At 35.6% G+C, this 15,605-nt stretch overlaps 1 protein-coding gene across 1 annotated transcript; it reads left to right on the top strand.

The window, feature by feature from the left end:
- Positions 1-2,724: 2,724 nt before the first annotated feature.
- On the top strand, positions 2,725-14,498 carry LOC121326265 (dnaJ homolog subfamily B member 12-like). Its single transcript, XM_041269499.1, has 9 exons — positions 2,725-3,146; positions 5,011-5,191; positions 6,775-6,920; positions 7,476-7,661; positions 8,371-8,450; positions 9,939-10,048; positions 11,697-11,869; positions 12,383-12,527; positions 12,963-14,498. The coding sequence occupies exons 1-8, from the start codon at positions 3,014-3,016 to the stop codon at positions 12,502-12,504; spliced, it is 1,131 nt and encodes a 376-aa protein (XP_041125433.1). The 5' UTR covers positions 2,725-3,013; the 3' UTR covers positions 12,505-12,527; positions 12,963-14,498.
- The last annotated feature ends 1,107 nt before the right edge of the window (positions 14,499-15,605 follow it).

Here is a 15,605-nt window from a genome sequence, read left to right as displayed (position 1 = left end):
AAGCTTGGAAAATCAGGCCCATGCAATCACTTTTTCAGAGAAGTTTAAAAAAAAAAAAAAAAAACTTCTTAATTTTAGAAAGCACAAAAAAATGGTGTATGGTTGACACAGAAAATACACCCTGTCGTCTTGCAAGTCATGCTTCAGTGCAGCTGTGCTATTATGATCCACAACACACAGTAACCCCAATAGATGATGTGCCTTTTCTTAAGTTCCTTGACCTGAATTGACAGAATGTATGACTGAGACGCTGTGTGTTTCACTGAAAGTGTGGTCAGTAGAATCTCTAATAAATAGCATTGGGTAGGCTTGGTAATACTCTTAAAAAAAAAAGTCAGAACTGAATATGCCATACATCTGACACCTTATCGTGGCATTCCTACATGCAGAATCTGCCCAGACATGCATGTGTATTATAGCTTCAGGAGGTGTCCTAATTGACACTATATACAGTATCTACAGTAAATTTGTAGCTCCAAAAATAACTTGACACTGTGAGTAATGCGCATAGATAGATAATCAAAAATACAAATTAGCCTAAAAGTTAAAAAGATTGATCAGTATCAAGCTCAAGTTTTATTATTATTATTATTATTATTATTATTATTATTATTAGTTATTATTATTATTATTATTTATTATTTAGCAGACGCTTTTATCCAAAGTGACTTAGAGAAATAAACCAAATATAAAAGTATGTAAGTTACAGGCCATACAAATGCATATGTACAATATATACATCTAAATAAAGGAAAATATAAAAAAGATAAAGTAGTAATAAGTGGGCTTTGAGAAGGCGGCGGAAAGCAATGAAAAACTGATCAGTCCTGAGGATAACCGGTAACTACTTCAACTACAAATCATAGATATATAAACTGATCTCTGTTACACTGGTCTGGGTTTGACTCTACAAAAGTTGTTGGTACAGGTGAAGCATCATTCAGTAGGAAATTATATGTCTACAGTGGATAAAAACAAGTGAACCTATTTATATTTTGAACTTCTGTGAACTTCAAAGTGTTTTATACCAGCTGTGAATGTTTTGGAGTGTCCTCTAAGGCACTTTACCACTTTACAAATTATTTCTTAATCTAGTGACTTGTTACACACATTTGTTAACTATTTTCTGTGTGGGGAGTTTCCTTCCCATTACTGTTGTTAAAGACTAACATTTAGTCACTTATTTAGGGTAGGTGCCACATCTTGTTGTGAGGAACGGTCTTTAAATAACTGTCTAGTGCAAAGTTCAAATGAAAAGTGCATTTCTGTCTGTTAACATGAAGGACGTTGCAGGTCAAGCTGTGGCTTCTGAATAACAATGGTTAATTGTTGTCAAGACCCTTTTACTGTGATGTGTCAATTCAAATGCCAAGATATAGCAAAGGCACCATCTAGTGGAGGGTTTATTGCAGTAGTTAGGTAGGAACAAAATACTGCATGATTATGGCCAAAAGTTTTGCATCACCTACAATTTTAGATTGAGACATTTAAAAAAAAAAAAAAAAAAAAAAAAAAAAAAAAAAAAAAAAAAAAAAAAAAAAAAAAGCTACATGAACATAATTTCGATCTTTTATAAAACATCATGCAATCAAAGAAACTACAAAATTATACTGCAAAAGTCTACCGGCAGCCATAATAGTAGTACAGTATTTCATGTTAGAGTCTGTAATGTCACAATTTTATTTATTTTATTTTTTTTCTGATGATCTCTTAGGCCGACAGTTTTAAAAAATACATAAAATGACAACGTGGACATTTCATTGAACTTTGAAACAGGATTTAATTTTATAAAAAAATATTCTTGGATATTTACTGCTTTGATGTGACAAACTGATTGACATCAAACCTCTCACTTATATAGCTCACATACAATATTTATGTGTATCACCTGGAGATATCCCCTCTTACAAATTCAGGAAGGTTTTATAGTCAATGTCTATTTTCCCTTTTCACTGCTTTTATGAAGCAGTACATTTTTTATTTCTAAAGACGTCTGTAAGCAGACCTGTCAAGTCTTACTCACTTAGAGTGAGACTTAATCCTTTTAGAAACTTTGGCATAGATTTTAATGGTGTTTTCCCAAATATCACTCTCATTTGGATGCTCTAGCCTTGGAATCTCTGTGTAGGTATAGTACAAATACACTACAACTGGATTCAAGAGGTGAAAATGTCAGTCTCATACAGGGCCAAGACTACTTTGGATTATATAGCGATTGAAGTGTAGTCTTTCATTCTGGTCAGGATTGAGATGTTCTTACAGAGGTACATGAGTATGCTTCAGGTATTATGACTCACATACCTTGAGAATTACATTTACAAGCGACATTTTATGGCTTTAAATCTTTATGACTAAAACTACATTAAAAAAAAAAGGTTGCATCATTCACATGTGCTCATTTCCATTTGTGTTCTTATCTTCATGACGAATGATAACTTAACTGTCAACTGACACCAATAATAGTTAAAATCTAAAATGTCTTGTTTTTGTGATTAAAATTATCACAAAAACAAACACAGACAATAATTTATTGTGAGAAAATACACAGATTGGACACGGAATAACTGTTTCTTCTTCCTATTTTTTTTTTTTTTTTTTTTTTAATCAGCTTTTAGACTGGTCTTTACTACCTCCGGCGTTTCCTGACAGATGGTTTGATTGCCACACAGCTCCAGGGTCGCCTGGGGACATGGTATCAAGTCCATATAGGTATTTTCTGTGGCAGCAATTGACAGGAACGTTAGAAACAGTTACGATAATACAGACATTGCTTGAGTAGCACACTGAGAACAGGCACACACCTTAATATTGTGTCTGTTATATATCTCTTTTGCTATTAATATTAGCATATGGGTTATAGCTCATCCATACAAAAGCAGCAAAATATGACAGTGCGATCCCTATGACACTTTCCGTTTGGATTTGACGTCTAATTAAAGCAACCAAACACGACAGCAATTGGGGGGAACGTCATCTGGGCGCGCTCGCCAGCGGAGCTCTTGTTATTTCCACGATGGAATCAAACAGGGACGAAGCCGAGCGCTGTATCGAAATTGCCGAGGCGGCCTTCAGACATAAGCAGGTGCAGAAAGCTGTGCGTTTTCTTGAGAAGGCACAAAGGCTATTCCCGACAGCTAAAGCACAAGGTAAACCGAGACACAGAAGATGGCATGTTTGAAACTGTACCCAAAGCTTTAATCCTGCTCCAGATATTGGGGGCCAGGCGGAAACTGTAACTTCAAACAGCCCAGCCGTGAGAAAGGTAGCAGCACACGGGTTGCTGGTAATTGTAGTCCTTTATAAAGGTGTCTTCGTCTTTGTTTTATATATATTTGTCGTTAATTGTTACGGTTCTATATGCTGTGACTGTTCGTGGAAAGCAGTCGATCCCTTGTCAGTGATTGAGTTAGTACATTCCCCTGTTAGCTTAAATTTGATTTTAGACCTTGGTAAGGGATTCCAATCCCCGGCCTGCACAAATATAAAACTGTCGAAAAGGTGCAGCTCAAGGCATTTTGGTAGTCGTTGTTTTGTAAACATTCCCTGGTCATCTAGGGATATATAAACTTGTCCTTAGTCTACAAGTCCCTGTAGTTATATTTGATAAATTTGTCCTTTTGTATTATATATATATTATACAGGAATATATCTTATATTTGTAAACATATGCTAACGCATATATATATCATATATATATATATATATATATATATATATATATATATATATATATATATATATATATATATATATATAAAAATAAAAAAAAAACAGGATGCATAAGAGTTTGCGTTGTTGTTGCATTTTTTTTTTACCCTGCACTATCGACGCCATACTTATATAGGGTGCTTTTAAAGGAAAGTATACGGAGGTGATTGAACTACAATTCCCAAATCTAGCTTGCACTATGAAGTGACAGCGGTAGTAAAATCTGAAGTGGTTTGCTAGTACTATAAAGACTCTGTATTTTTGTTTCTAGTACTTAAATAAATAAATAAATCGACATGTTATTTCTGATTAGATTATTATTATTATTATTATTATTATATTAATTTTATTAATAATAGTTAAAGTATTAATAATAATAATAAGTATTGCGTTTAAAAAAAAGCTCCTAACTACTAGATCGTACTCTCACGGGGCCTGCACACAATAGTACTTTTTACTAGTTTTGTCACTCCGATTAAAAAACAAAACAAAAAATAACTCCATTTGCAATTGACAATGGCACTACACGATACAAAGTGTATATTACACACACTTTGAAACGTGTATAGTGTTTATATTGCCAACTTGTTGCACGACTACGAATATATATTAGATTTTAGTTTTGTTTAACTTAAAACAAAATGCCTCCTGCCTAACCTGACAGGAAACTGTTTCTGTATTCGTTGTAGTGGCAGCTTGCAAAGGGATAATTACAGTTCATCTGCTTTGCATGAAGGATCGACAAACCTTCCACAAACGTTTTCCCAAAGATTCATTTATGCTGAAATGTAGTGTGTGAAGAAGGCAAGACATTCAAGACTAATGTAACCTATATTTTTATACTGGTTAAGACACTGCATGTTGTGTGTGTGTTTTTTTTATTTTATTAAATTGATACTTTTTTATTGTTAACTGAACTTTATGAAAGCAAGAAACACATTCTGTTGTAGAAGTAATTTGCTACACAAAACAAACAAGATAACTGTATGTTTATGTTTATTTGGGCCACACTGTTTTGCTGATCCTGAAAAATATATGAATGCTCTTACTGTATTTCTGTACCAGTCATCTATTCAATAGCTTACCCACATTTTACATGCAGAACCTTGTCAGACTTATCATACTGCAGCCATCTGCAGTCGTCGCTAATTGTAATCCTTCTGTCATTATCGGTAGCAAGTATAGTGTACAGCTTCAGACATTGTTTCAGCCCCAGCCCCTTGCAAGTTTAAAGCAGTCTATGCTAAACACCTTATATAACCATTGTCACAATATGGTCAATTTCATTTCCAACTTTTTCAGCTTTGATAGACGCCGTCACGCAGAATGGACAGCCATCAAGCAAAAACCACCAGTCCAAGTACAATGAGTCCACAGGCCCCCAACACAGGAGAGGTGGGGATGAGGCTAGTTCAGCCAGTGGGGATAAGGGTGGAGACAGTGGGAAGCCATACTCGCCAGATCAGCTGGAAGCTGTCAAAAGGTACAGAAATCAGAAGTTTTCTAGTGCGATTGAGAAGTGCATGCAGGGTAGACTAAGGCAGGTCCACCCTATTTTAGCTCATACAAGCTGAACATTCTGTAATTCTAGTGAAATGCCTAAATACACTTTTGTTTGTAAGTGATCAGGATTGTTAGGGTGATTTCAAGATAGGGATTGTTGGGTGATTTCAACTTTTACTAGTTGAATGAGTGGCCTGACCTTAAAAGAAATCCTGTTTTTTATTTTATTTTTTTTGGAAAAACAAGCCTGGCTTTCAACTCACTGTTTGGAAAAGTATGTAACACCTGGGGTCATCTGTTCCACTGTTGCCAAATTGCTTGCACCATACATGTACTATAGAGTTGGCAATTTGCCTGTAGTTTGTGCACAATGAAAAAATGTTGGCCCCTGTCGGTTATGTATACAGTACAGTAAAATTTGTCATATCTGATGTAATTGGTTCCAGGTGCCCATTGGATATGTAAAAATATCCTATCTCGGAGGGAGTTGTTAGACTACATTGTAGTTCCTTTATTAACATCAGGGCATTATAAATTGACTGTCAAATACATCGGTCTGTCTAAAGTACGGTACTGCATATATAGTATACAAAGAAAATGATTTCAAAAGAAAGCACTGTAATACAGTATTTGACAATTTACAAAATAGTGTTCCAAAAACAGATCTCCTTGTGCGTTTTCAGTGAAAGCTGAAGTAAGCTGACAGGTTTTTTTTTGCACAGTGAGTGTGTTCACTAAAGACAAGATGAAAGTGCACACAAACACATACAGGCTTTCGAGGTCAGCTTTAACAGTACAGTAATTAGCCTATTTTAATCCCTTGCTTTCTTGTTTTATTTTATTTTAAATGGTTATAGTGGACAGTTACGTGAAGTGAAACTCAATTCCCAAACCCACTTTTTTTTTTAAATCTGCACCAGAATCCATTCAGTCCTGCTAAGAACTGAATTTACTGTTTTAGATCCATAATAAAATGTGCATTGATCAGTTTCCATCAGTACCATTCAGTTGGCAGCAACATGTGTAAATGACACATGTCAGAAGTCCATCGGTTAGTAGAGGGTATCGTAGCTTACATGATCGGATATGACAGGCTCCACTGTATTTATGGATCTCGAAACAGTTCCAGCAACCCGCATACAGTAAGGTGCTATTTGAGTAATAAATATTTATCCTGTAGTTTTATCAAGTTTGTGTTTGACTATTTGCAGCCGTGCACTGTCAAAAATTAAATTAATTGGATTCAGCAATTCAGTGTAAATTAACACACTAAAAACCCATCCAGATCCAATGATATCTGTTTTATATGAGTAAATTAGTAACCTGTCATCCTGTCTGTCCTTGATGAGTTTTTCTCTTAGTGCATAGATGCTGGCACTATAGCTTAACCCATTAGTGCAACTTTCAATCTTGCAGGCTTGTAATACCCAAAACTGTAAGTGGGTTAGCATGTAAACCTATGCAAATATATTTCAATCTATAGCTTCTTAATCATACTGTATTTCATCTTGTCTTTCTCAGTAACCAACATCTGTGTTGTTGCTGCTGTTATTTTGTTTCCAGGATAAAGCACTGTAAGAACTACTATGAGATTCTTGGGCTCAGCAAAGATGCTACAGAAGAAGATTTGAAAAAGGCTTATAGGAAACTGGCGTTAAAGTTTCACCCAGATAAAAACCATGCTCCTGGGGCTACAGATGCATTTAAAGGTAAACTGTATTGAACATTCTTTACATTACTTTTTTTTTTTTTAATTCCCAAATCACTACTTGAACCTTCAGTACCCACATCCAACATGTTGTTGTTCCGCCCAGGGTAAAATGCTCCAGGAGCCTTTACACAAACCTCATCCTAACCTTCAGTCACATTTATACCAAACCTTCATTTAGCCCTAAAGTATCTGATTGCAAAATTGCTGTTGAGTCCAAATATTTAAATTTTACTCTCCTCACAACAGATGCTACTAAAAGTGCAGATGTTCGCAAAGCATTTAGTATCGGACATTATAAAATGCATATTACAATTTTGTCAGATTTGATAGTATCTTTACATGATGATTCCCCTGTGTACGTTATAGACAGGGTCTACCAATCCTGTAATAGGCTGGTTAGTAAGATGATATTATTTCTAATGCATGTTTAATGCTGCCAGTGGATATACAAGGCATAACAAATAGGGATGCTTAAATTGGATGTTAAATTGATGGTAGATGTATTGTGTTTCTCAGTTGTATTTTTTCCGTGTTTTAAACTGTTTGTCCTCAGCTATTGGGAACGCATACGCAGTGCTGAGTAATGCAGACAAGCGAAAGCAGTATGACCAGTTTGGTGAGGAGAAAGTTCACACGTCTCGGCATGGCCACTCACACTCAGATTTCCACCGCGGCTTCGAGGCGGACATCTCACCAGAGGACCTCTTTAACATGTTCTTCGGAGGTGGCTTTCCGTCAAGTAAGTCCCACTTTAGACCTGAAATACACAGATCTAAATTCAGTACCAAAAAGTATGAGACAAGGGGATTATGACATTATATTTTGATGCCTGTGTTTTGATCACAATTAGACCTGCCATCCTGCTGAGTGTCAGTCAAGGTGAAAAATCTAATTTCCAGGAGAGTATGCAGACCTCCGCAAAATATGATCAGACATACAGTATAGCATCGATCCAGAATACAATAACATAACAAACATTTTTCAGTAAATATGTCAGCAGGGTGGATTGTTTAGAGCTATTGGTAAATAATTTACTGTACTTGTAATGGGCTGTGGGTGAACTAGCAGCCTCATCTTAACAATTGAAGGATCTCTTGTCCATATATATTATAACTCATTACCTCGTATTGTCTGCAGGGGTCAGTAGTATCTGTGACTTTGTTTTTTTAACTTTATTATTATTATTATTATTATTATTATTATTATTAAATTGTTAAATATCACAAAATCTTTGTTACGACCCACATGATCCAAGCGTAGGTCCTTGAGTTTTCACAGTACTGCTATCTGATTAGTTAAACTATGCATTTGGTTTACTTTTCTATTGTGAGGACATTGGTAATTCATTGATTATAGCCTAGGCAGTATGTAATTCAAGCAGTTTAGTTTCTCAGTGTACTGACAGTGACCATGAGTTTCCTTTAATTTATTTTTTTTTTCTCTTAAAGGTAATGTTCATGTGTACAGTAATGGGAGAATGCGCTACACACATCAACAGAGACCAGAACGGAGGGAACAACAGAGAGATGTAAGAATTGTTTTATTTTGCCCTTATAAACACAGACCCAGGCACCAGAATTTCAGCTTTCAAAATGAACACTTACTTGCACTTTTATTATTTACAATAACAAAAGAAATAAAACAAACAAAAAGCCTAACTCCACACAGGAGCGCTAACTAAACCAACTGCACAAACTGGACAGCTAAGCTGTTTAGTTTCAAACGCACAATAAATGGAAGCCCAAACAAAAAGTTTCACACAATACCTATAAACCACCGAGGTTTCTTCAGTAGCAGCTTTGCTTCACACAGACTGGAGACTGCCTAGAACAAACTTTTTTCTTCAATTATATACCTGCCTGCTAATCGCAGGCAGGTGGCACTCATCTATAATTAGAGCCAGATGTACCGTGTCCTACCTCTCTCCCGTGGCATTCTGGGGTATGTAGTTCCATGGCCCCTCCTGAACCACACGTATTTTTTATTCCTCCGCCCAGTCTGTCACAGCATATATAGATATAAGCATGCAAGTAGGCTTATATACATCTGGTTTTGAGAAATAAATGCTTTGCCATCCAAGAGAGAGAGAAACACTTTTTTCACATGTCATCATTGCAATGGCGCGTCTATTTGCAAAGCACCCCGAAATCGGTGCAATTTAGGGGTGCTTTTACTGCAGTTAACATCAAAGTGTTGAGGGATACAAGTGTGAGAAACTTATCATCGTGGTATACAAACATAATATTGCTGATAGGACTGTGAAGGACCTATCTTGTAAAACAAACAAAAAAAGCTAAAATAGTAAAATCATTAGCCTGTTTTAAGAAATTGAAAGTAATAAAATAAAGAATACTGTAATTCATAGAATACAAACCTAGAGTATAGAAACACAGAGTTTCACTAGGTGGCACACTTTAGTTGTGCAACTGCAAAAAGAATGCCCCGTTGTGTTGCTTGCAGTGCATTGTGCAACTAGCAGCCATTTAAGTTAGAGTCTTATTCAGTACTGTACCTTTAGGAAAATGTAGTAAGTTTTTCAGTGTAAAATATTCAATATTAATCTAAAAATATGTATGATCTGGGTAAAAGGTAAAAAAGCAGCATGGCCTAGCATAAACACAGTACTAGTTTAGAGGATATACTGGTTAATTAAAAATGAGTTAAATTAGTCAGAAACAAGGACAGAATTTTCTGTGTAAAAAATGTTTAAAAAAATAAAATAATGTAGCAGTACCACAGGTTGGAGATATGTAACTGATAAACACACCTCCTGAAAACTCATCTTGACCATTGATTTAACAAAAGAACAGACCTGAACAACAAATGTATTCCACAGAGATGTTTTTATAGAACTGCTTTTCCTAATTCTGGTCATTCAAACGGTATCCTCAGTCCTATTGTCTCTTTCTCAAGTTGTTGTCAGGCATGAGTGGCCTCTGTACATTCAAGACAGCATGTTTGTTGAAATGCTTCTTCTGAGAGCCATCAGCCTCACATTTCTGTTTGTGTTGTGTAGGGGGGGCTGGCTCTTTTCGTACAGCTGATTCCCATCCTGATCCTCATCATAGTTTCAGCGCTGAGCCAGTTGATTGTCTCCAGCCCTGCCTACAGTCTCAGCCTTAGGCCGTGAGTGCTTCTATTTTCTTGTTTTGTCAAAAGGGTTCAAATAAATGAGGAAGCCTGCATTAATTGAGCTTCATTGATTTAACCTGGGAGGGTACGGTACTTTTTAAGAGTGTCCTTCCCCTGGTATATAGTACAGTGGACTTCTCTGTTGCCACTACCCACACACTCACACACACACACACACACACACATATTATTAAGCTTGCCCCCCAAAAGTGATTGATTTATTTTATGTCCAGCCAAGGAGATTGATTTATTTCATTTGCTTAAACTGGATATAGAATGGTGAAACTCAGTTGACTAATCCTTGGTAAATAATTTAGAAAGACAAAAAAATCAGATATGGCCTAATCTAATCCATGAGCGTTATTCTACTTGAAATCTAGTAATTGAAACCTTTACTATTGCAGTTAACTGTATCCACAATGGCAAGCTAGTTGTAAAGTGTTCTGAATTTTAACATTCGTTTCATATATCTGTTAGAAAAACTTAACTGTGTTTTATTTTTGACAAACTGTGACCTTTGTAGTTTTGGACTAGCCTTGCAACATATGATTACAAATACTACATTAGACAAGTTTCTTTCTGCTCATTGTACGATGCTTGCCAGCAACCTGCTTGGTCTGAATCCAGATATTTACACTCCCTGTAAACCTACATTACTAAACACTAAGATTTAGAGTTAATAACATTTGCTAAAATTAATGGCATTCGTTTTCAGTATTGAATACATTTCAGATTGTAAAGTTTAAGCAGTTCTTCAAAAAGTTTCAGCTTTTAACCACATGGACTAGGGTCTGCCTATAGTATGACTGTCCATACAGCTCTTAGCCATTGAAATAGGGGAAGGGTGCTGGCTAACTGTTTGACTGTTTGATGGATTGACTGTTAGATTGCTTTGGCCTCCTGAAACTGTCTGGGCCTTTTGTATTTACCTATCCAAGACCTCTGACATTTAAACAGTCGCGTGAAGTGGCTGTTACCAGGATTACTGAAAATGGCCTTTGTGTCCACACCCATCGCAGTTAGCATGCAAGTCCCTCACAGTGATCTGTTATTGGCCTCCCTGTATTTGAGTGCCATTTGACGACAAAAAATGCTGGTGAGCTTTGGTCTTTTTTAGGAATATTTGAACTAGCTGCAGTCAAACAGGCAGACATTTGTTCAGAGTACTTTTTTACTAGTTATACTGTGATTTGTACCGCATTCCACCTCCGATCTTAGATGTAGAAGTTATTATTAAGATGGTGAATCCATATCTTTCTACATATCTACTGTATATGTTTGGCTTTGTGTATTGAAAGCATGGCAATGTTCACAGTGTTTTTGACACTGGCATTTACTAGATTTATGCTGGCCTAACAATTTTCAGACAAGCGTTTAGTTTTATTTTTAAATATCGTCCCGATTATATTAAATGGTTGACGTCAGAGAGATATGAAAGAAAGCTAATAACAAACTCAAACGGCAGACATTGCCTGGTCTTTTGTACTTTTTTTTTTTTTTTTAAAGCAGGTTCTTGATTTTTTTTGAAGACAGTAAATGCAAACTTAATGTGGCTCTCCTGGTAAATGACAGTTCATTGATTAACTCACTTGCTAGTGTATAGTTTGAGACCTCATCTCTAACTTGTGTGTTTCAAATGTAGGTCAGTGGGCCACACTCATAGACGACTAACGGAACTCCTGAAAGTGCCTTACTATGTGTCGGCACACTTTTCCGAGGAATACACTGGGATGAATCTAAAAAATGTGGAGCGGAATGTAGAGGATGATTATATTTCCAGCCTCAGAAACAACTGCTGGAAAGAAAAACAACAGAGTAAGTTTATGACATCAAAAATAAATAAAAACTTGCATCAACAGCAAGGTCACTTATAGAAGGTTAACAGAATTCTAGAATGTAACTGTATCAGCACAGCCTTACACTGTTCTTATTTTTCAAAATGAAAGAGGCTTTTCAGCTACAAGGTTTAAAAAAAAAAAAAAAAAAATACATCTTAAAACGTGTTTCTGACATTTTTTCAAAACATGTTTCTTTATTCAAATCTTACGATTGTGTTTGTAGCCACAATAGTCAGACCTGCTAATATTACTCCTGTAACTCTCCCTCTTCTCCACATTACCACATTAAAATGTCACTGTCAGACTATGCAGTTAATAATAATAATAATAATAATAATAATAATAAATAATAATAATAGTAATTTATGTTGCCAGGTTATTGGTCAACTCAACTTCATTTTGTTCTGTCCCTTTTGAAGTGATGTTTAAAGGTCAGTATACTAAACATTTAACCCCAGTGCTCAACATGAGATTGTTATTTGTCTTCCAGAGGAAGGTTTGCTGTACAGAGCTCGGTATTTTGGAGATGGCGAGCTTTACCAGAGGGCACAGAAGATGGGCACTCCTAGCTGTAGCAGACTCTCAGAAGTCCAGGCTTCATTGCGTGGTTAACGACACCGCTGCCACAAAGACACGTATGTCATTTTAGTCAAGCACTGCCTCCCTTCCTGTAAACCATTGATTTATGTAGGACATTTAAAACTTCTTTGGCAGTAAGGCCGTGTGAAGCGGCCAGAATTATTGTTGTTATTATTATTATAATTATTGTTATTTTTAAAAATAACTCGTTTAACTGAATGCTACCTTGGGCAAGTTTGGTCTAATTAGTTGTCTCTGGATTGTCTTTCTGTAAATTGAGTTAGCGCACAAAGCTAAAAACATTATAAAGAGGGGTGTGAGGGGCGCACTGGTTTATCAGTTACAAAATTAACTAAGTGTTTGTGTTTTTTCATTTACTATGGCCAGCTGAGGGACAAAATTGCAATGTCTGTTTTTAATTTGTGTAGAAAAAATGTTTGTTCTTTAAAAGACAATAACATGAACTTTTTTTTTTGTTAACATGTCTCTAGGTTGTTTTTGGGGAGTCACTGAAGCCTGATGAACAGTGCTGTTGGACTGTATTATAAATAAAATAATTTCTTGTCCGAGCCTTCACCAAAATTGGACTGTAAAAAATATATAAAAGGTCCTTGTCATAATACAAGTCCATGGGACAACACATTTAGCCGAAAAAAAGGCTAGACTGCCCTTTACCCGTCACGCTTTTCTAGTTGAACCAAGACTTTCACAAGATCTGTAATCATGGAAACACATGGAAACCCAAAAGGCTGGGTGCTAGAAGCTAGTTGGAGATCACACTCTTGTCTTCCAACAGGAGAACATTAATACACTTAAAAGGAATGAAGCAACAGAAATCTGAAAATGAATTGGAATTAATTTATTATGATGCAACAACTGTTTTTGATTGGCATGTATCCATGTCTGAGAATGGCTTTAGATTCCCTTCAATGTATTCCTGGGCGAGTGTTTAAATCATGAATTCAGTATTAATCAGTACAGAATGGAGGGTTAAACTGTAGCATTTGTAGCTTTTTTTTTTTTCTCAGCCAGCCACTGATTGTGCCAGTCAATGACAATTATTGTTTCATCTCCATAGTTTATATTTGTATATGTGTTGTACTTTTAACTATGCAGGGACTAGATTTAAATTATTTAGCTTCCTTCTTTCTAATTAAATTAATTGTACCATGTGAATTGAAGTACGCCAATTAGTATTTAAAATAATTACATCAGTAAATATGCTCTATTTATTAAAACTGAATCATCTGAAATCCTGTTTTTGTTTTGTTTTTTTTTTAAGATGATTAAAGCGTGTGCTTATTTTAGCGGACAACTTCAGTTTTGCTTTGTTGTGGATATATCTGGGTGTATTGAAATAATGGACAATACTTTAAATGATACTTACATCTGTAATGTATATTTGAACAAAAAAGCAAATCAAAATAGCGCTTAAAATATTTGGTTATGAAGTGAGTAATATACAGGGTGATTGATAATACCTTTAGGGAATATCAACAAAGTGTTTTTATTTTATTTTGTTTTTCTGAAAGTATAATACATAAAAGGCTTAACTACAAAAGAGTGTTGTAAAAAGAGAAGGGAATTTGATGTCAAATAGACATGATTATGGGGCACTGCAGATGTAACTGTCTATTTCTTTAACAACAGACTTCCATCAGAAACCTCACTGATATTTTAACTGCAGCCATCTGGAAATAAAGCAAAACAAAACAGAACCCAAACCTTCAAAGAAATAGACATTAAACCACCCTGGTCTCTCCACCCCACTAATGGCAAACATGTTCCAACTTTATACCCCAAAGGAGACTCTCTTTTAAAAATAAATGTACTTTAAAGCACTGGAACATATTTCTTCAGAGTCATATCAGTTTCATCAGTACCCACTTCCGCTACGGTAGATGTGTTTAAAGACAGATTTTAGAACTGCATGGTCGGTATTCTTTATTTCATTGAATACTGACAGAACTGGAGCAATTTTGTGTTCCCAAATAGGATGTACTAACGACAACAAAAAAAAGTTTAAGAATTGACATGAAAACAATTGCCATTAATAAACTCCTTTAGCTATCATTTATTTGGTACGGTAATGTTAAGAACTTTAACGTTGAGAATGTACACCTACGTTGACCTGACTTTTAAGGTCCTATTGATGGAAAATATTCTTACAAAAGGTGGGTTGTAACATTCAGTAAGAAAATGCTATATAGTTAGGTATGTTGTGGTGTTTCTATTACAATATATTCTTATGAACAGATGTTTGTTTTCATGTTCATTTAGTGTTATCTATGGCCAAATGACATCCAGTGGTCAAGGCCATTGGATGTCTGTTGGCTATTCTAAATTTGGGGAAGGTCAGTTGCTTAGAAAAATATGACTGAGCACCAATAAATCAACCCAAAATCAATAGTGGCAACACTGTTTAGAGTGGGTTCATGTTTACATTAAAGCACGGTTTAACTTAACAGAATGTTTATAAACACTACAAAATATCATTACTCAAATAATCCTTGAATAGGGTCAGATATTATAATTTGTAAGAATGCTTTTGCAGAAAATCCCAGGACAGTGACAAAAACCTATGTATTTATTTATTGCACCAAAGAAAATAAAATATCCTTTTTGAGACTTATTTATATTCTTGACCTGTTTCTATTGAAACAGAACTGAAATTGAGTGTGCTGCTGCAATATATAGTTAAACAATACCAACTAGTGGATCAAGTATTTTGGATTAAACAACAGGCATTGGGGTCAGTGACACAGTTCCAGCGGGGGGAATCTAAAAATAAAATACGTTGTTTACATTTCAGAAACAGCAGATGGAAGGATTTGCAGATTCAAAAGAGTAGGTCAAGACAATTAGATACAACAAAAAAAACTATCTTAAACATATAGCAATTCACATTTTTCTCTAGCCAACAGACTCTTTTAGCACCCTAGTCAGCAAGTCTTTTGGTTCATCTTCATCCTCTAGACCTCTTGGTAAGAAGATGCCCATCATGCATGTTGAAGCACATGGCATCCTCCTGCAGTCTTCCTCCCGTTCATAACAATTGATGGAAGGTCTTCTTGGAAATCCTAACGGAAGTATAGCATCGGCACCAGTTTTGAAGATCAGCAGATCTTCAAATG

Source organism: Polyodon spathula, chromosome 13, assembly GCF_017654505.1.
Source record: "Polyodon spathula isolate WHYD16114869_AA chromosome 13, ASM1765450v1, whole genome shotgun sequence".
Taxonomy (NCBI): Eukaryota; Metazoa; Chordata; class Actinopteri; order Acipenseriformes; family Polyodontidae; genus Polyodon; species Polyodon spathula.
Note: the sequence above shows the minus strand (reverse complement) of the source record. Positions and strands in the feature narration are given on the sequence as shown.

Bases quoted from the DNA above. Each gene is read 5' to 3' on its own strand.
- LOC121326265 (XM_041269499.1), top strand. From the start codon at position 3,014: ATGGAATCAAACAGGGACGAAGCCGAGCGCTGTATCGAAATTGCCGAG. The intron at 6,921-7,475 runs GTAAACTGTATT...GTTTGTCCTCAG, and splicing joins GGCTACAGATGCATTTAAAG to CTATTGGGAACGCATACGCA. The intron at 7,662-8,370 runs GTAAGTCCCACT...TTTCTCTTAAAG, and splicing joins CGGAGGTGGCTTTCCGTCAA to GTAATGTTCATGTGTACAGT.